This window comes from Vigna unguiculata, chromosome 11 (genome assembly GCF_004118075.2).
Source record: "Vigna unguiculata cultivar IT97K-499-35 chromosome 11, ASM411807v1, whole genome shotgun sequence".
NCBI lineage: Eukaryota > Viridiplantae > Streptophyta > Magnoliopsida > Fabales > Fabaceae > Vigna > Vigna unguiculata.
Window position 1 is genome coordinate 31,674,408 of NC_040289.1, and position 22,318 is coordinate 31,696,725.

Genomic DNA, 22,318 nt, shown 5'->3' on the forward strand with positions numbered 1-22,318 from the left:
TACTCTCCTTCAAGCTTAACCTTGTTCACAAGGTTAGATGGCCTATGGTTAGTTGTGGTAGTATCCATGATGGATGTGTACATTTGGTTTTGAGAGGGGGATATACTAGTGCATATTTTGCTTTTTAATTCGGCCTATCTGCAATGCTTTTAACGCACATGAGGCACGGTATCAGTTTTGTAAATATCACGAACTTATAGGCTTTTGTTACAAAATAACATAAGCATGTTTCTGTTTATGCTTCGGTTACTAAGCAACCGAAATCTAAAAGTTGACCAAAATTTCAAATTTGTCACTGAGATCAACATTTATGTTTCGACTTCTTTGAAACCCGCAACCTAAAAGTTCATTTTAGGCTTCAATTCTTATTAATAATCGAGCATAAAGCTAAATCTTCTTCAGTTTTCCTTAATAACTAAGGCCATAAGTTCCTTTTAGGGTTAAAAATTGGGGAAAATTTGACAGAGTCGTCATTCTTCTTTGCGTCTTCTTTTTCTTCGTGTCTTCATCATAATTTCTTCTTCTTTATTCACTACCATCGCCATTGTTGTTGTGAGAGGAGGTCGTTGTTGTTGTGGGAAGAAGTCGTTGTTGTTGCACCACCATTGCACTTGCCACCGTTGTTGCCTCCTTCGGCGCTGGTGTGAGGGAGGGAGGTTGTTACAGTTGCGCCATGATAAGTGCCAAAAATCACTAATTTTCATATGGAATTTTCGCACTTCTGCTTGTAATTTGTGTTTATATGATATTTGATTTTCTCTGATTTAGGAAAAATGAACTTCAATTATATGTTTCCAAGTTTCTACCTAAAAGAAATCATTTGATCCTATTTTGTGTATTTTTCAGGTAAATTAAAGTAGAGGAGGAAAGAACTTAAGAAGAGTAAAGGAGAAATCAAGAAATAGAGAAAAAGAGGGAAAAATGTGTGCCTCACTTCCATTTTTCACGTTTTCTCTTTGTCTCTTCCATCAAGTAAGTGATTTTTGCTTCCATTCTCGTTTTGTTGTTGTTTTGCTGTTGTTTTGATGTTTAAGATTAGTGTTAGGGTTTTGTTTTGGTTGATTTCATGTTCATGCTTCTTGAATTTGTGTGTATTAGATATTTGGTTCATTTTGTGTGCCCTTTTCGTCAGTTGTAGTTGGGTTGGCTTTGCGTTCGCCTAGCGGGTGCGTGCTTGTGTGTTTTGGTTTGTTTTGATTCGTAGTGAGTCGTCCAGCGAGCAGTCCCTGTCCAGCGAGACCCTCTCGCCCAGCGGGCCTGCTCGCCCATCGAGTGATGATCCCTGTTACTGTCTGTTCCAGTTTTTGGACCTCTCGCCCAGCGAGCCTATTCGCCCAGCGAGCGAATCCACTTGGTTGTTGCTGTTTCACTGGTTTTGATTGCTCACCCCTGTAATCTTGTGTTTTTATTCAGCAACCTTGTTTGTTCTTACTGTGTTGTTTTGTTTTACTTCTAGTTGTAATCCTAGTTTTGTGTAGTGTAATGCTTTGTGTTCTTCTTTTTGCAGATGGCTCCTCCTAAGACTTTCCATGTTGCTAAAAAGAAGAGAATTACCCGAGGCTCTTCTTCTCAGAATCCCCAGCCAGACTTCATGGAATCAGACATGGTGCATAATTTTGATCAATATAAATTCTCTTCGGAGACGGCTGCCAACCGCTTTGCTGAGATAATGCCCAGGAGCTTGATACCTGAGAGGAAGGTCAAATTAAATCCTGGGGAGTATGATGAGTTTCGTTTGGAGCTTGAGACGAGAAACTGGCATAAGGTGTTAGCAGACCTTCCTAATGAAATTGATGAAGTGTTGGTAAAGGAGTTCTATGCAAATGCATACCAGCAGATGAGGGATGACCCACGTCAATGTAGGGTGTGGGGGAAGCTGATAAAATATGATAGGATGACGATCAATACCTTTTTGAGGACGACATCACCTCCTGCGGGCCAAGTAACTCCATTTAGTGAATTCTCAAGTGCTCACAAGGACCATGATGCAATTTCCTCAGCTTTGTGCACCCCGGGTCATACTTACATGTTGGGCGTCAATGACAACCCCATCCGCATTCTCCGGAAGCATCTAATCTTATTGGCACAAATGTGGAGTGCTTTCTCTTACACCAACCTGAGCCCAAACACTCATACTTCAGATCTTAACTTAATGAGATCTTATCTCATTTATGGGCTCGTGACAGGTATGGACATGGACGTGGGGGCCGACATTTCTCAGGATATCGCCTACATTGCGGACATGGAGAATGTAAAGTTGGGTTTTCCTGCACTTATCACAACTCTTTACAGGAAAAAGGGAATCATTGCTGACACTCTTGTACTCCTCTCCCTCCAGCCCCCCATAGACAAAAATTTCATCAAGAAGAATTGCATTAGTAGGGTGGAACTCAATGAACCTGCTCCACCACCCCGAGCACCCTATCCACCCCGAGCTGCCTCTTCCTCTCAGTCCACACATGATCCTTCCTCCACTTTCGAGGCATCCTTCCAGGAAGCCATGACCAAAATGTTTGCAAGACACGAGGACATGTGGCTGGGTCATCAAGCACTTAGGCAAGGCCAATTCAGCATCATCGATAGCATGCACCATTTGTCTTTAGGTGTTCCAGATTTTCTAAATGATCTCATCATGATAGGAGCACAGTTTGAGGCATGCTTTCCTTGGCCTGTGGGTAGGCCTGAGTCTTAGTGGGGGGGAGGTACTATTGCTGCTGATGATGACCCTGATGCAGAAGAAGGAGGTCAGGAGGACCATGCTACTGATGATGACTCTGATGCAGAAGAAGGAGAGCAGGGAGGACCCTGATGCAGTCTAGAGTACTTTGATTGGTGTTTCTGTTGTTTTTGTTTTTTTAGCGTTTTTAGTTTGTGTTATTAGCCAGCTGTTTATTTAGTTTTTACTTTCAGTACCTTATTTTATGGTGGAGCACTTGCTTGATAGTTGAACTAATTCTCTTTTGCTTAGAATTTTGTTGGCTAGCCTTGTTTTGGATGCCTTATTTTGTTGTTGGCATTGGGAGCTTTGATGTCTTTTCATGCTATCCTTGCATGATCTTGAGCAATTTGCTTGCAAATCCAAGAGTGAGAATGTGGACGTGGATGCAATTTGATTAATTCCTTAGTCTTGTTTGATTATGGCAAGGGGATTGAATGGTGAGAATTGTGATAATGTGTTTGTGAGTGTATGTGAGAAAGTTGTTGTTGCTATGGATTTGAGTTTTGCATGATTCTTATAAATGCACATACACACTTGATTAAAAATGAGAAAGACACTTCTTTGTTTTTATGATACATAGCTACTTGGCCAAATAGCCACCCTTGATGTATGACTTTGATCTTTTGTGAACCTTTTGAGCTTTGTTATAAATTTTTGTGTGACCCCTAAGCCTATAAAAAGAAATACATCTTTACCCACACCCTAGAAGAAGAGAACAAATAGTATGTTATGAGGGTATAAGTTGGGATTAAGTTTGGGGGAAAATTGTGTGAGGGAGTAAGGGGTGAATTGGTTGAGAATGCCTTTTAGTAATGTTTGAATATCTCTTTAAAACGAAAAAAGAAGAAAAAAAAAGAAAGAGAAAATGAATGAAGAAAAGAAAAAGGCAAGCAAAGAGGTTGCTACAGATAAAAATGAGGTTAGAAGGATATGAAGGCCTATTTTTTTATATGAAGGTAGAGGATGTTGATGAATGATTTATGCATATTTTTGTTCTCTTCTTCTCATGTGGTGTCTTTGAATCCAAGAAAAACCATGTTTCTTCTAGCCAAGCCAAGCTACAACCCTTAAAGACCTTTTGATCTAAATCAAGTTGTGTGAAGTGTTTTTGAGATGAAGTGCAAAGGTTGATGAAATAGTTTTCTGACATGCTGAGTTTGAGTTGTTTGTCAGTTGAGTGAAACACTACCATGGTGAAAGCTGTGATTAGGGATGTCAACGGGGCGGGTAGGGTACGGGTAGTAGCTCCCCCGTACCCTACCCGCTGGATAAATATTCGCCCCGTACCCGTACCCGTACCCATATCTGTTGGGTATCTGTTATGCAGGTACCCGCCTATTTTTTTCATATCCGCGGGTATCCACGGGTACCCGTAGATATTTACAAAATTATTTAAGAAATAAATATTTAATCATAAATTCAAATAAAACGAAATAAAATACATCTGTGTCATAAATTTTAAATAAAGTTCAAATAAACTAAAGTCTATACAAGTCCAAATAATTATAAAAGTAATTATAAAATGACTTTCAACACAATGAAATTTTTTTAATTAGTGTTTTTATCAAAAAGTCCATTTTCTCCAATTGATTCCTAAAAAATAAACAAAATAAACAAATAATAAACCCCAATTGTCACATGTCAAATATTCTTATTTTGATTCCATCATTTGACAACAAGCATACCATAAACGTCATTGTCTACATAGGATTTCATGTATATGCCCAATTTCAAATAAAGGAAAGAGAAGAATGTCAAGGGATGTACTTAGAAGAAGACAACATACCAATACTTAAAGTTTGAAGAATGAAGATAGAAGACAAGATGTGCAACTTAAAAAAAATTAAGCCAACTAATATATATATATATATATATATATATATATATATATATATATATATATATATATATATATATATATATATATATATATGTGTGTGTGTGTGTGTGTGTGTGTGTGTGTCAGGGTTAATTAATGTTTAGCGGGTACGGGTATCCACGGGTACGGATACTATGATACCCGTACCCGCCCCGTTAACATGCGGGTATCAAAAATATCCGTACCCGCGGGTAGCGGGTATCCATTTTTAATATATGTTTCCTACCCGTTGCGGGTTTTATCCGTGGATACCCGCAGGTACGGATTTTTTTGACATCCCTAGTTGTGATGATTCTCTTTCCTCTGTGCCATATATCCTTCTGGTTTAAGGATTTGTGTTGATAAAAGCACCATTCCATGTTCACTCTTTGAAATGCAAAAGACTTTTCTCTATTTTGTGACAAGGATAGTGTGAGTTGATATCATATGCTTCTCTTTTTGTGTTGATCAGGCTAGCCTTGCTTCTCTTTGCTGTTTTGATAGTTTTTCTTTCCATGAGGACATGAAAAAAATTCAAGTTTGGGGGAGTTTATAAGTGTGATAATTACCTATTGTTTACACTTCTTAGAACCTCTTAATTGTCTTTTATTAGTGTATTTTTGTGTTAATCTCATGAAAGAATTTAGGATTTTGTTATTTTATTTCAAAAACATGTTTACTTTGATGTTTGTGGACTTTTGTAGAAAAGAATGAAAGATTTGAGAAAATTTCACTAGTTGCTGCTTGGAGCCACTCGCCTAGCTAGCTGGATGTACTCGCCCAGCTAACCAAACTCACTAGCGCAGCGAACCAGACTCATTAGCCCAACGAACCAGACTCACTAGCCCAGCGAGAATGAATGTTGGCCCAACGAGTTTATCTTTTTGCTCAAACATTAAAAGTGTCGAGACTCGAACAAAAAGGCATTTTTTGGTGGGAGGAACACTGTTGTAACTCAAGACGAAGGCAGAGACACTTCTGGAGCTTAAAGGATCAATCTTTGTTCATCCATTCTACCATTCCAACTCCATTTATACTCTAGATGTATAGGAGTAACTAAACTCCATTTCATTGGGGTTGGATGTAATGTACCTAAACTCATTATAGTTTCATCTATGCAATAGAATCTCTTTCACTGCTTTTGTGTTCTATCTAAATTATTTTCGTGCATGATGGAATATCTATGCGTTTTGGGTGGTATCTAATCATTGGAAAGTGTTTTGAAACCCTAGACATGGATAGAACAACCTAAAGGTTTGGTTCTAGACATAGACTAAAGCTTTTGGTCATTCTAGACATCGTTTTTAATGTGTCTTTTGTGTTTAAACCTCTAAGGGATTAGTATTTTTTACATAAAAGTTCAAAACCTACCCCTAAGGGATTAGGGATTGAATACCTTTGATGTCAATGCTTGAGTAGATGAGAGATTTATATTGTGAGGTGCTTGCTTAGAGTTTTGGTCATGAATTCCAACCCCAATGAGTCTTTGCCTTGGTATTTTATCACTTTAAAGTTTAGAAATCTTTATGTTTTCACTTGTTTCAAATTAATTAATGGTTACATTCAACGCTTAAATTAGTAAGTACACCTAGTTAACTAAACAAACGCAATTCCCGTGGAAAAACGATACTTGGACTTACCATTTTTATTACTTGCATGACTTGGTACACTTGTCAAAGTCTTAAGTCTTAACAGTATTTCAATCTTTTCTCACATGGCCTAGAGATTTTGTTGGTTCTATTTTTGACCCCTCAATACGAACTCCAAAGCCCACCATGCAATTCACCATTTTTAAGTTTACATATTATTTATGTTCACAGTCAAATTGTTTTTTTCCATATAAGATTTCAATATCTTTGAAAAATCCTCTTAGTGAATTAACCAACTTGTTGACATCATAAGTGATAAGCTAATGGAGATTCCATGGGATTCTAATGTATTTGGGAGAGACATTGACATCCCATTGTACTTGCATGAGCAATATGTCTTAGAGTTTGCATCAAGGAGAGAATAACTAAATATTACCCTTTTTCAGTTAGGGTGATATAAACATTTAAATCATTTTTTATGTTTAATTGATTTATCTAGTTACTTATATTAAATAAATGTTTTTTGTCCAAGTATATGTTTGGTGTCAGTAACAATATGTGGTTGAGTGATGTATATATGAGTTCATAGACCCCCAACTCACTTATGAAGACAATCAGTGTGATGACATTCAAGCATACGCCACCAAATGCTTTGGACGATGGAAGAAAAAATATTTTGTCCCCTATGTTGCTACATAAGTGTAGTTTATTGACTTGTAATTATAATCAGTCATTTTAAGGTATAATAATGAATTTGTTTCGAATTCAAACGTCATTGGTAGCTACTTGTGGTTTTCATAAAGAAACACAACGTTGTGTGGTAAGAGTGAGTTTAAATTAGTGTAGAAGATGGTGACAGGTTGAAGAAACTCCTCAACCAGTGGTGTTGGGGTGTTGGTCAAGGTAAGATAGTCATGAAGTGTTGGTGATGTGCGACCAAAAATGACTTGGAAAGGAGGCACATTGACGACAAAGTGATGGCTAATATTGTACGAGTATTCAGCCTAGTGGAGCAAGCAAAACCAAGTGTGTGGCTGGTCGCTTGCAAAACAACAAAAGTATGTTTCCAAACTCTGATTTACAGCTTCTATTTGACTGTCGGTTTCAGGGTGGTAGGACATGCTATAATGTAACTTTATGCCTTGTGTTTTGAACAGTTTGGTTCATAATGAACTAAGAAAAATGAGGTTATGGATTGAATTGATTGTGCGTGGGTTGCCATGAAGGCGTATGATCTCTACTGCGAAATGATTAGTAAGGTCTTTGGTTGAATATGTTAAGGAAAGGCCAATGAGATGGGCGACTTCACTGAGGCGGTCACAAATAACTTAAAAGGGGGGTTGTGTGTAGCCCTCAAATATAGTTTTCTAGCTTGGATTGTCTCCACCTCCCAATGAAGTTTTAATTATAAACTAAAAGCATTCCTACTCAACTTTTCCAAAGTGTAGACGTCCCCAAGTCATCCCTTTATTAGGCTCAAATTTGTTAATCATATAAACTCACTATTGTAGCGTAAGTATTTAACTATGATTTTTGTGGACGTTGGACTATGGCCAACGTACCATAGTAAATAAATAAGACATTTAGACTAGGGGTGACAATATGGGTCTGGTCCGACGGGTCGGCCCATAAGCCCATAAAAAGTGCAAGGCGAGCCAAGACATTGAGCCCGTTGGCCCGTAGAAGCCCAACCCGCAGCCCGCATGAGCTGGCCTACTTGACCACAGAAAAAAAGTTGCACTTGTGTATATCAGTTACTTTCCTTCTGGACTTTTGCATGAACGTTCCAAATTCTTGTATGTATTTTTGAATGTGCTAAAATTTGAATAATACATCATGTATGTCAAAGTACGAATAAGAATATGATGAAAATGTTGAATTATCAATTTATCATCCAACTTCTGAAAGTCTTTTCTTAATTTTGTAAACTTGTTAAAGTTTCCCAATTTGTTGAACATTGAAAGTTTTATCATAAGATTTTTTTTAAAAAAAGACAGGTTGGCCCGCAGGCCCGCGGACTCGTACTTATATGGGTTAGGCCTAAACAGGTCGGGCCGTGTAAGACCTGAGAGATTTAAATAATTAGTTAAATAATTATTTAATAAATGCGGGTAGTAGAAGCCATTAAGGCAATAAATGCGGAAGGTGTGACGTGGAAAAGTATTAGCTCAAGTGGTTGAGAGTACTTTTTTGTGTAAAAGGACTTGGGTTCGAGTCCCTATGTATGCCATTATGTGTTATTAAGCTTAGTATTATTTTTAATATATGTTAATCATGTTGCTAAATGTTATAATAACTGAAGCCTTGGAGAACCCGAATTGAACTTTATTTTTGCTATTTAATATATGTTAATCATGTTGCTAAATGTTATAATAACTGAAGCCTTGGAGAACCCGAATTGAACTTTATTTTTACTATTTTTAGTTTTGGTTTGAAGTTGAAGGGTTAAAGGAAACCTTAGCAATCCTAGCAGCCAAGGGTGGCTGGAAAACAATCCATTTAGAGTGCTTGAATGATAATTAACCCCATTAATAGGAAATTTTCGTTTTAGGACTTGAATTCATCATTAACACACGATTAAAAAACTAAGTGATAAAGAGGGAGAAAGGTTCTGCGATGGTCATTGTGGGATAGGCAAAGGGTGTGAAATTCGGTGTGGAATTGAGAGTGTGAGTGGATCTTTGAGGCTGGATTGAGAGAAACCAAGGAAGATTGTTTTGGGAAGCAACGGAAAAAGCACAAAATCACTCAAGGGAAGCTTTAATCCATGTTAGGGGAGTTAATTATGTGTGTTGTATGTCATTTATATGTTTTCGTGCTATTCTGAATGATATGACTGTGTAAATTGGAATTGCGTTCAATTCTATCAGGTTTCTGGAAATTTCCAGAAACCGCCTGGCGGCATTGAAGGCCCGCCAGGCGACTCATACCTCCAGAGCCATTTTCTGGGTTTCCTGCTATGCACCGCCTGGCGGCTATGTACTGCTCGCCAGGCGACACCAACTGGTTTTCCAATTCTCTCGAAATTATGGTATTTTCGCGATGTGAGGATATTTTGGAAGTGATTCTTATGATATGAGAATCCTTGGTATGGTAATTTGTTATCTGAAAATGTATAATTGGTGAAACATTGCATGAACTTTCGCTTGAATTGGGGGTTTAGGGTTTATATGGGATGGGGATTGAAAAACGTGGAAGATCTTTGTGATTGGACAATGTTGATGTGGAAATTGAAGTTAACATGATTAGATTATGAAAACTGGATGCTATGTGCACGTAAAAACCTGTCAGTCTGAATGTGAACTGAAATTGTGGTGTTTATGAATCCTACGGGATGCGGAAAAAATGTGGTAGAACCCAATATTGGCATGAACCGCTTGGCGGCACTTAGGTTGCCGCCAGACGACACATCAGGGCAAAGAGAGTTTTGTGATGTTTTCTACGAGTGGTGGTCTTGTGGAGTAGCTGGTGATTTTTCGGTGCGAATTCGGTTCGTGGTCAGAATTCTCCTCTTTAGAATTGGGTGAAGGTTAACATTTTAGTGTGTGAAAGGGAGAGTTGATAGTAATCAAAGGAAAGAAGTATGAACTAAAATGTGATTAATATGTAGTAGAATAAACTATAATTGTGAAATCGAGTATATTGAATATGAGAACAGGTTTAAGGTAATCAATGAGGAAAAGGATGGGTGTAGGATATAATTGAATCGAAAATAATTGTGTATGTTGTAGTACTTTGGGTACGGGAATGTAAACTGATTAACTTGTATGGTGTAATTGGTGGATATAATAATGATGTTTTGTGGTTAGTTTCTTTAGTGAATCAAGTGAGGCATATTAAGGCATGATAATAATTGATTTGGACATATGCATATTGAATTCTAGTTATGGTCTTATGTCTTAAAATGCTATGATTGTTGTGTGAAAGATGCATTGCAAGTTTGGGGTTCCTTAAAACCCGTGAAAAGTGCCAAAAACCAGTAGCACTGCGCTACTAGTATGGCGGTGCGAAGCGATCCGCCAAGAGATAGAGTTCTAAATCAGTGGCAGTGGCCACTGTCCGCAGGAGGCGCCTGGCGACAGGGTTGTGTCCTCCAGGCAGTGACGGAGCAGCGTAGCTCCTGTTTAGCTTCTGGCGCCTGGCGGAAGGGGTTTGGCCGTCGACGGTTGGCTTCCAGTTTCTGCCTAGCGGAGTCTAGGTAGCGCCAGACGTTTTGAGTTGTTGTGAAATTGGTTATTGCTTGATCAGTGGACTTGAAGGACTAAGTTCACTTACCTTTGTGTTTGGGCTTGATAGACTAAGTCCAACAGGGGTTTGGGATGTGCTTGGTGGTGGGACACATGATGGGCATGGAACTGGTTAGTTCTCGTCGGCTACTAAGTGGCGGGGAGTCCTTAGCATGGTGATTACATGCGTCGGGCGCACGATGGGCAAGGAACCGTTTTGTTCCCATCGGCTACTATTGGGCGAGGAGTCCATAGTATGGTGATTACGTGCGTGCCAGGGTCCGAGCGGGGAAGGTTTGGATGGTTTTTCTATAGACGAGGAGTTTGTAGGGCAAGACTACGAGCGAGATAAGCTCGTAGGATTGGACCACAAATGAGTTAGTTTCGTGGGAGCATAGTAAAGTCCCAAGACTTAGTTTCATGCATATGACTCATGAAGGACTATGAGATCAGGGATTGGTAATTTGAAAATAATGAAATATTTTTGTAATGTTATTTCCTTTGGGATGGGTGTCATATTTTATTATATATATATATATATATGTATGTATGTATGTATGTATGTGTGTATATATATATATATATATATATATATATATATATATATATATATATATATATATATATATATATATATATATATATGCATAGCTCATCCTATCTGTTTGTGTGTGACGATGATCAGATAACTTGTTATCCGGCAGTAGATGATTTGACAGGTGAGCTAGGAGACGCTTGAGTTCAGAGAGCGGGATTATATGGGAATTTGAAGACTTTAATCTTTTGATATTTTCATGTTTTTGAGTATTGTTATTTTAGTTATCTTATGGTTTGTAATAAATTTTAATCGCGAATATTTGTAATGTATGCGATTCCATGGTTTTAATTTTTCCGTGTTTTTGGGAAATGTACTGTTATGAATGTGGTTTGACAAATAATAATTTGTTATTTACTTTATTATATTTATTTTAAAAGTAATATTTCTTAGGGGTGTTACAGGCCGGGCCATATTGTCACTCCTAATTTAGACTATGATTATTAATCGTAGTCTATAATATAAAATAAGCTATGGTTCTCCCATGTAATTGTAGCCTATTATCCTTCAAAATTTAATATTTTCAAAATTTGTAGAGGAATAGACTACTCTTTGATCTAAAATCGTAGCTTATAAAGGACTATAGGCTACGATTGGTTTAGTTGACCACTATGCTTTTGGATAGAACCATTATGTATTCTTTTAAAATTTTTCAATTTAAAAAAAAAATACAAAGAATAAGCTACATGTTTTTCATTAATTGTAGCCTATTGTATGTTATAAGTTGCATATTTGGACATAACTGTAGTATTTGTAGGATTTTATTTTAATATTTTTTTCTTTTGTCTTGTTTCCATATAATTTTTAATCTTGGACATTTATAGATAACAAAAAGCAACAAGCAGAATATATCCATAACTCAAAATAAAGAAATACTATATATAATTCAATAATTTTAGAAAACATAGTCTACCTAGTCTAATTTATTGTACAAAGGTACATTGTATTATGCACAAGCCTTTCTTATGCACACAATTGAATATGAATGCAATGGTCGAAGATTATCAAAATGTTGGACAAAAAATAATAATTTCAATCAGTACATAAAATGACATAAATTCTTTGTAATTTGAGATGAGTAAATTATTATGTGTCTAACTTATTTGAATATAAGCACGAACAATTGTTGTCATCCATTGGATGACATAGTAACTACATTCATATAAGTTGATTTATTTATTAAACGTCAAATATATCAACACAATTATAAGTAAATGAAGAAAAAGAAAGAAAAAAAATCATTATAATTGAACAAAAGTATATAACCTTAAGCAACAATCATGTCAACTTTTTTTATCTTCCACTTGTTCACATCATGTTAAGTCCATTGCATGCAGTATAAAAATAACCACCAATTAGGTCCACTTATATAAGAATGAAAGTACATAAAATAGAAGTTTTTACCGACAAAACCATAAATAATATAATCAATGAGAGAAATCACAAGTAGCTTTCAATGATGATAGAATTGAAAATAATTATTGTTAAAACTCAAAATTATGGATTATTATTAGAATACAATAAATTGCACTTACCTAATATAAGGGGTAAAATATATTTGTTTCCTCTGTTCTAAAGAATTGGATTGTCCTTAGATTAAATGATGAATTTGGAGGAGTGAAAATGAGTAGATTTGAGGGAGAAGAGAGATAAATGTGATGTTGTTTGAATTAATGGAAAGATGGTAACAAATAAAAAGAAAGTTTGTAATGAATTGATTGATGTAAACAATAAAAAACTTTTTTTTTATTTATTTTAACAAAATATTAAAATAAAATAAAATAATTATTTTAATCATATTAAAATAAAATATATTTCATATTACTATGTTCTCGTATTTTTTAGTCACAGTAAAACCTACCAAAAGAGTTTTAAAATTTTAAATGTATTAATAAAAATAGGGTTAAATATGTTTTTGGTCTCTTAACTTTCAATGAATTTTGAAATTAGTCCATTTCGAAACTTTAGACCAATTTAGTCCTTCATCTTTCAAAATACGTGGATTTAGTCCTTTTATTCAAATTTTGTTAACTTTACTTGACATTTCAAACGTATTTCATAATAGTGTTTGACTTAACATTAAAGCAAAAATATGTCAAACAATATTAACAACTCAAATACAATCCTGAAATGTGTACAAAACATCAAATAAACCTAACAAAATTTGATTAAAAGTACTAAATCCACGTATTTCGAAAGATGAAGGACTAAATTGGTTCAAAGTTTCGAAATGGACTAATTCCAAAATTCACTGAAAGTTAAAGGATCAAAAACATATTTAACCCATAAAAATATAGTTAATCTCTCTTTCCTATACTTGTAAAAACTAAAGAGAAAACTATGAAAATCATCTTAATGTTTAAAAGAAATTAAATAAATGAGTATGATTTTTAATAAATTAAGCATAAAAAACACTTATCATATCAACCATATAGTTAATTTGTTGTAACAATTCCTCCTCATATCTCATTTCTAAACACCACTTCATTTCTCTTTTATAACACTCACAATAAGAATGCACACTAGATAAAATACCATATCTCCTTACCATGTCCACTTTTCACCTCAAATTCATTTTTTCTAAAAGTTCATTTTTTCTAAATGTGATCAATATAACATGGAGAGCAAGATACTCATCTCACCCAAGCATTATGGTGTTTTCATAAGTTATCTACCTTTGCACAAGTAAAGAAAACATGAGACATGGATTTTTGTGCTTCAAAACACCAAAAATTAGATTGTATACTCCTAGTTTTTGTAACCACCAAATTTCATGTCATAATCTATCTAAGTTTCACCATTTATTAATCTCTATTGTGTTCTCATGTGAAACCACACTTTAAGTTTCTAATACCTCTACACAATACGTATTCACCATATTGAATTGAAGATGGTACCCACATCCTCCTTTCCACTCCTCTCACCCACCCTTCTTAAAATTTGACACCATCTCATGACCATTTGTTGAAAAAGAGCATTTCCACTTTCCAAAAGAAAAACATCGAAAATAGCAAAATCATTAACACAAGAGAAACATTGAGAATAGCAATATCGTTAACACTTAAACTCCCCATAAGCATTCGATTTATATGTATATATTCTTCCAACTCATTCACCAACTTTTTTTTCCTCCCTTACAGTCCCTCCCCCGACAAGAAAAAAAGTATCCTAATAATTTTACAATACTATCTGCCACCTCGTATGACATCTTAAAAAATATTAACAAAACAATAGAGGGTAGAACAAAGTTTATGAAACAAATTCAGTTTTCTATAACATCTTATACCAAAATTTATAAAAAAAAAATTAATTTTTTTATAAATTAAAATTATCATATGAATAAATTAATTTCGTAAAGAAATTCTCATATAACAACTTATCCAATTTATTTTAATATATAAACTACTCTTGAAGTACGGAAAATTTATCCAATAACATACTCTAAAATAGAAGATTTTATCAACATTCATCACCCAAAAACAATAATAAGGGACAGGGAAAATTTTTCATACTTTACTGTCGATAGAAATAATAATAATAATAATATTATTATTACTATTATTATATAAAAGCGATTTTTTTATACACATTTATTTTTTTTATTTTTATCTTTACTTTTAAATTAAAATAATTATTTTACTAATTTTACTTTTAAGTAATTTTTTTAAAATTAACATTCTTTTATTTAAAATTAAAATAATTATTTATAATAAAATTGTAAAAATTGTTTATATTTAATTTTATAATTATAGTAATAATTATTTTATTACTTTTTTATCATAAAAAAAATTGACATACATACGCCATAATGATTATATTTTTACTAGTAATCTCTACTACTATAAATGAAAAATTTCTCTTCATAATGTACATTTTCTTTTCATTATTATCTTTTAAATTTAACATTTTTTAAACCAAAATAATTTTTTACAATAATATTGTCAAAATTATTATATTTAAGTATATAATAAAAATTTTATTATTTTTGTTATTATAAAAAAAATTGACACACATTTTTTCACTAGAAATAGTAATAGAAAAATAATAAAATAAAGAAAAGAAACATAGTAAATGAAGACGTGGGTTACAAAACTAAAGAAGAAATAAGAAAAAATAAGAAGAAATAAGAAAAAATAAGAAGAAATAAGAAAAAATAAGAAGAAATAAGAAAAAATAAGAAGAAATAAGAAAAAATAAGAAGAAATAAGAAAAAATAAGAAGAAATAAGAAAAAAATGAAAACGTCGACAGCAGGATTCGAACCTGCGCAGGCAAAGCCCAACAGATTTCGAGTCTGTCTCCTTAACCACTCGGACATATCGACATTTGTTGATATTATTCACTACCTTTACTATTTTATAAATAATTTTACCTAAAAACTTGTCATGGAACTGGTTGGTGGCTTGGTGGGGTAAATAAAAGGACTTGAATTGGTCCCAGAAGAAGCACATGCCCAGAAAAAAAAGAAGGTGTACATGGTAAATTTAGTCAATTACATGACAGTTGACAGAGAAAGAAAGAAAAAGGGAGAGGTGTGGGGGCACCTAGGCCACTAAAATATTGGACCCTCATGGTGGTGTTGGTGCACAGATATAAAACTCTTGCATTGCAGCACTGAAGATGGAACAAACATGAGAAAGGGTCAAGCCAGATATAAAGCTTAAGTTCTAAGTCTTATTTTTCTTAATTTTCCCTCTGACTTGCTGTAGAAAAAGAATTCAGAATTAGTCATAAAATATGCTGTTATTTAAGAGCCTATAGTAATATTATTTTTGCAGGAATGTCAGAAGGTTCGGTGCTATATTATGGTATAATAATAGGCTATCTATATCTAAATTCACATACCAAAATATAATTATTTCTCTCTCTCTCTCTCTCTCTTCTTGCTTGCGTTGTGGTGTGTGCTCTCTCTGACTCATAACCCGTCCACACATATTATATTTCACCCTTCTGTCTTTATATGCCTTGTTGCTTCTCATTCACTTCGAGCTTTGTCTTTGTTGTGTCCTGTGGAGAACCACATTACTTCTGCGCCAATTGACTAGTACCACCCACTGTTATGACCACTTTTGCTTTGTCTTCTTCTTAGTCTCAGAATATGATCTTGTTACTCCTTCTTCCTCTTCCCTTCCCAGTTTGGCTTTCTCATGAATCTCCCTTTCTTGGATTATCTTTCGTGTAAGATAAGTCCCAGAAAGCCAATTCACAAGACCCTTGATTTGTGTTGTTGTGCTTTAGTTTTTTTTTTTTTTTTTTTTGTCTTTATTTATTTAAGTTATGGAAGCTTGCTGCTGCAACCTTGAAGTGGATGTAAATGGAGAAGAGACCTTCATGGTGGACAAGGTAACCCTTTCTCTACCTTCTTTATCGCTTGGCTCAACACTCCTGTTTTTGAAAATCTTGTTACTTGTTTTGTTTCAAAGCTTTATTCACAAATAAAAGAGAGAACTTTGTTGGACAATGCTTCACTTTTTTCATTTTTATTCTTCTTCTATGTTTTTACCTTTATTGTAAATTCTCAATCCTTTCTCCTTTTTTATTTTTCCTTTCCTTTAGGTTTGTTTATAGGATCTAGCATCTAATATCTATGCTGAAACATAGTCACATGGTTAATTTTTTCATCATATTTGGTCGATGGTTGATGTTTTCAGTTGAATGAGTTCATGCTAAATGCTGCTATACTCATGAATATAGAGTAATTATGGTTCAATGATTTTATACTTTGCAATCTTTAATTTTTCTTTCTCTCTTGTGCTTTCTAGCTAGTAGTAGTAGTAGTGGCTCACCCTGAGCTACTTTATGATTCGTGTATGTAGCTTTCCGCCCATCATTAATTTGCACCTACATAGCAGTGAGGTGGGGCAACTTCTGTGTGTCCATCCCAGCAATAATTTCCATCTCCATTTTTACTGACCACAAGCATGAATCACCTTTTCATCTTTTCTTTTTGTTTTTATTTTTATATGTTGCATGTCACATTAAATGCTGCTGCCATGGTCTTCTGAGCCTTAAATGTTCTCACCTTCGTTTTGTTTGTTTTATTCACATTTTTTTCTGAGAGGGACCGAGGGTTGCTTTCGTGCCATTTATTTGCTTTCTATATCCTTCCATGCCAGATGATTTATGAATAGAGGTTTTCCTGCTCACACTTATAATTTATTGTCCATAACGACTCCAATCCATTCCTTTGGTTTCAGAGCTTTAATTGGAGTGGAACTTTCCCTTCATTCTCTCCGTTTCCCTTTTTTCACTTGTCCTTTTTCAGTCTATGTGCTCCTGTGATTCCATGTTTTTGGCGACTTATTTTGGTATCTGATTAAATCTACCACTTTCTCTGATTGCTTTTTCCACAAAAGTAAAATAAAATAATCGCCCTTTAACTGTTTGCTGAAATTTCTTCTTTATCTAGTTGTTTCATGGTGCATTATCTGTTCATCTAACTTGGTCTGAAATGGGTGCTTTTTGCAGACTGTTATTACACAGTATTCAAACAAGTTTGCTAGATTATTTGGAAAGGCTGGTGGTGCCATAGGAAAGCTTAAAGTAATATTTCATGATTTTCCAGGAGGTGCAGAAGGTTTTGAGCTTATGTTGAAGTTCTGTTACAACAATGGAACAGCTGATATAAGTCCTTCGAATTTGTTCCTTGCGCGTTGTGCTGCTGAGTACATGGAAATGAAGGAACCTGTGGCTGATGTATGTAACTTATTGGAGCTAACTGAAAAGTCACTCCATGAGATCAACTATTGGACTTGGTCAGATGTTTTGATTGCTCTGAAGCAGTGCCAGAATTTGGTAGTTCTAGATTGTTCGGAGATGGTAGAAAGATGCTTGGACACTATTGTGGGGAGGCTGGTTTTGGCTAGTGAAGCAAGTCCTTGTCCATCAACTAGTTCCACAGATAGTTCTTGGATTCGGTTTTCATGTGACTCTAAGAGCACTGAGAGTGTAAAAACAAGTTTCACTCGTTTGACATGGTGGTTTGAAGATCTCCTTTTTTTCAGTCCCTTGTTGGTTGCAATGTTGGTTAAGTCAATGCTTTTGCGAAAGATGGACCATGTTTTGATCAGTAAGTTTCTTCTCTACTATCAGAAGGCTAAATTTTCCACTTCTACTACAGAGGAGAAGAGCAAGATAATAGAAATGGTCATAGATATGCATTATGGTATGGATCTAAGTTGTGTTCCTTGCAAGACTTTGTTTGGGATTCTGAGGGTTACTTTAGGTTTAAATATAAGCAAATGTAGCAGGAACAAGTTGGAGACTATGATTGGTTCCCAATTGGATCAAGCAACCCTGGACAATTTGCTTGTTCCATCTCCTTATGGAATAAGCTACTTGTATGATGTGAACCTTGTTTTGAGAATTTTGAAGGCATTCTTGCGAAGAGGAAATGGTGCAGTCACTCCCATTCGGATGAAGAAAGTTGCTAGCTTAATAGATTTGTACACAGCAGAAATAGCCCCTGATCCTTGTTTGAAAATTTCCAAGTTCTTGGCTCTTGCCACAGCACTTCCAGATTCTGCAAGAGATTCTTATGATGAGATCTACCATGCAATGGACATGTATCTTGAGGTATACATTATTTACTAATAGTTACTTTGTAATTTAAATTTGGAAACATGTGTAACAGTAAGAAAACTGAATCTGCCTCTAAATTCATGGCCTATGAAAATATAATGTCGTTGAACTGTTGAACTGACTATTATTGTTATAGGTACATGCTCAATTGTCACAGGAAGAACGAGTGAAGATATGCTGTGTTTTAAACTATGAGAAGCTTTCACCTCAAGCTTGCATACACCTATCTCAGAACAAGAAATTTCCTTCAAAATCCGCAGTTCAGGCTCTTATCTCTCAACAATCTAAGCTAAAAAATTTACTCCATGTTACTCCCAGTACAAGTTCATACAACGATTCACCTTGCAGCTCCAGTGGGGCTGCTCAAAAGGTAAAGAAAGATAAAACCAGTGAACAGGTTGTGTTGTATGCTGGAAATTTTGATCTTTCTACCGATAATGAGAAACTCAAAGCACATTTACAAGGAATGCAGTGGAGGGTCATGGAATTAGAGAAATTCTGTAGAAAAATGCAAGTCCAAATGGCAAAGATCACAAAATCAAAAGCATCAGGCAATAGTTATGCAAAATCTTTGCCAAAGCTATGCTCATGAGTCATGGCACATTTTTTTGCTGTTGGATTTTTGTTTATTTTCCCCTGTAATCTTCACATCTGTACAGCACAGGAATGAGTTGTGTGTCTGTAGTTTTTAATTTTTTCTGCGTAACTAAGAACAGTGATATTGATTGTACAGTCATTAAATAATGGAAGAGACTTCAAAGAATCTGAGATTAGAGTCTGGACAATAACCCTGTATAAGAAACACATCATGTTCTTCCTAGATTACTTTAAAAAGAGTCTTATCGTAATAATACTATCAAAAAGTGATGACCAATTAGACCATTACTTACACTAACTGTGTACTAACCACATTTCTCATAATGCAACTTTCAAGCACCCCCTTCAAATTAGGAACATTGATCTTTGAATTTATCACTCTTCATTGTTAGGAATCCAATAACATTCATCAATCTCTGATTCGTTGTAACTAGTAAATCAAAGTTGACCCTTCAACTGCAAATAGAAGCATGGCAGAAAGACGGTTTCACATCAAGTTTCAACCAATAAAATCATTGTTTGTTGGCTTGCCCCTAGATGAAGACAATGCAGTAGTTGACACGCATAAGTTACAAAGAAGTTACTATTATCACCAGCCACCACTACCTGAATTTGCAAGCGTGTCAGATGAATTCAAGGAAAATGTAATAAGCTGATTGCTGAAGTGTTGTAATATACTTAATTGAATAGTACTTTGTTAGGATAAAGAATTTCTTGGTGTTGACTCAAATTCCAAACCAATCACGAGAAAGATTAGTTGTAAGATGTGGAATGTGCATGGAGGTCCCATCTGCGTTGCAAATTGGTAATAATGCAATTGATCGTGAGTTAGAAGAGGTGGAACTGGTCACTCTCGTTTATGCAGCTCCATCTTCACGCTTGTCTGTATTAGGCGTAACAAAAATGTCCCACATCGACTAGCCAAAATACATTATCATCGTCATAAACTAAAGGTACTAGTTACTGAACCTTCCATTTTGTGAAATATAAGTCGTTCTAATCATTTTACATAAGAGGAGAATTGTTTTGAAAATAATTTTTAAACGAGCTAAAATACTGTGAAGAAGAAAGATTATAATACTAAAGACCATGAGTAACTTCAAATTAGGAGACCTGATAAGGATGATAAGGATAGGGAGGAAAATTAATACCGATTTGTCCAAAATAAAATCTTCTAAAAATTAAAGTCTGTTTTGAAATGTGAAAAGATTGTTGAAAATTTGTTTTTTCTTTAATATAAGAAATTTAAAGTATGAAATGATTTTCCTTAAGAAAATCATGGATTTTGTTCCTAATAGATTTTTTTTTTTTTACTTTGTATACGAATACGATGTAATTTTCTCTGAGTCTTTTTATCATTTTCCATTTTTTTTCTTTTTTTTTAATAAAATATACATATAATGATAGTTATGTCTAACATGAATTTATTCATACAACATAATGAATTGAAAAGAGATATTATCAAAATTAAGAGAGTTATCAAATATAATAGTTTGTGATTGCCGGATAATATAAAATTGTTTAATACTTTTTTTTTCTTTTAATTATTTACTTGAAAAATAAACATTATAATTTTCTTGTTTTGAAAAAATATTGATACTCGAAAAAACTTGTACTTTTTCATACTTAAACATAAGAAAAAAAAAGAGACATATACAATGGTCTAAATAGAAATAAGATTTAATTAATTATGTCTAGTCAACAAATTCATTTCCTGAACACTCTTTATTTAATTTAGATTTTATTTTCAATGACACTCTCTTATTTTCCTAACACCAATCACTTGACAATTAAAATGAAAACAAAAGAAAGCATTCTCATGTGAAACACATTCCTTTTAAGTTGAAGTTTTCCATCTAGAGGATGAAATTCAATATTACATGAAATCGAGAAAATTAAATTTACATAATTAACATTTTAATCGACATGAATTTATTATTTTTACTTGTATATATCTTCTCTGATATTATCATTAGATAATTTGGCATACGTAGCGTCTTTCAAAAGATTTTATTTATTGAATGTATCCCAACAAAAATTAAGACTTGACTCATAGATAATTAGGTTGATACTTATAGTTTAAAGATTACTACATCGTGTACTTTACCCTTGAAGAGGTTGAATAAATGTTAAAAACAAATAGAGAAAGTCTAATAAGAAAACGAGTCTAGTTTCTGTTAAGTTTTTTTATATTATTTTCTGCTGAGTATTAAAAATATACTATTTTGATACATTAAAGATAATTTTAATACATTTTAAAATTTTAAAATTAATGATCATAAATGTATTTTGAAGACACGGAGAGAAACCAGTGTATTATTGTTTTCTATTAACTAACTTTTTTAAATATTTGATTTATCTGCAACTATTATCTTATTAACTAATTTATCATATAAGTAAAGTGTAATTAGAGTTAAAAATTATATTAATTATAACTAGTATTTAAAGTATTACAAACTAATTAATCCAACCAAATTCATAGGAAGCTTTCGGCACATTTGTGTCCATATACTAATCCAAATATGCACTAGGCATTATTAGTTGTATTTGGCTATTGTATCATATGCTGTTTGGTCCATGCAGAAAATTGTCTCAACAAATAAATATATAATAATGTTCTTTTGTCTACCTATCGAATATTTTGGTACATATAGGCCATGTCTCAAACACAGCACATGTTTTTGTGGGACTAACTAAAGAAGCTACTGGAACTCCATTTAATATACTGGACCTCAACCACACACTGTGAATGTTTTTTCTGTTCCTCATACACTTTATTTTTCTTAAGAATTTGTTTTTATATTTTACGGTGTAGAATAACTAAAATCATTTTATTTTTTCTCTCTTCTATAATTTGGCCAGAAAAACCTAAACTCTGATACTCGTGTGAGACTTATGGAGAGTCAACCACATAAACAACCCTTTGTTCTTGAATTTCAAACTCCATTTTTGCATCATTATGATATAACGTACATAGACCTCGAAAGATGCAGAAGAGTGGCGTCTAAGGGAAATGCAACGAGAGATTAAACCTTTATATATATATTCAGCAACGTTTCTTGCATCGGTTGCCACAAATCGCGAGTTTCATACTAAGTTTAATACACACTAAACAGTATATATATTCTGACGACACATGCAAACACGGAATTCT

At 34.1% G+C, this 22,318-nt stretch overlaps 1 protein-coding gene and 1 non-coding gene across 3 annotated transcripts; one reads left to right on the forward strand and one right to left on the reverse strand.

The window, feature by feature from the left end:
* Positions 1-15,228: 15,228 nt before the first annotated feature.
* TRNAS-CGA lies at positions 15,229-15,310 on the reverse strand. The gene has a single exon. It is a non-coding gene; the product is annotated as a tRNA-Ser (tRNA).
* A 350-nt stretch (positions 15,311-15,660) lies between these two features.
* On the forward strand, positions 15,661-19,330 carry LOC114168190 (BTB/POZ domain-containing protein At3g22104). 2 transcript variants are annotated; one of them, XM_028052928.1, is made up of 3 exons: positions 15,661-16,329; positions 17,455-18,561; positions 18,704-19,330. In XM_028052928.1, the coding sequence occupies exons 1-3, from the start codon at positions 16,264-16,266 to the stop codon at positions 19,157-19,159; spliced, it is 1,629 nt and encodes a 542-aa protein (XP_027908729.1). In that variant the 5' UTR covers positions 15,661-16,263; the 3' UTR covers positions 19,160-19,330. The 2 variants fall into 2 exon arrangements, with proteins under 2 accessions (XP_027908729.1, XP_027908730.1); XM_028052929.1 differs by lacking the exon at positions 15,661-16,329 and adding an exon at positions 16,775-17,294.
* The last annotated feature ends 2,988 nt before the right edge of the window (positions 19,331-22,318 follow it).

Coding starts and splice junctions, on each gene's coding strand:
- LOC114168190 (XM_028052928.1), top strand. CDS start 16,264: ATGGAAGCTTGCTGCTGCAACCTTGAAGTGGATGTAAATGGAGAAGAG. Junction 16,330..17,454: donor AGACCTTCATGGTGGACAAG/GTAACCCTTTCT, acceptor TGCTTTTTGCAG/ACTGTTATTACACAGTATTC. Junction 18,562..18,703: donor CAATGGACATGTATCTTGAG/GTATACATTATT, acceptor TTATTGTTATAG/GTACATGCTCAATTGTCACA.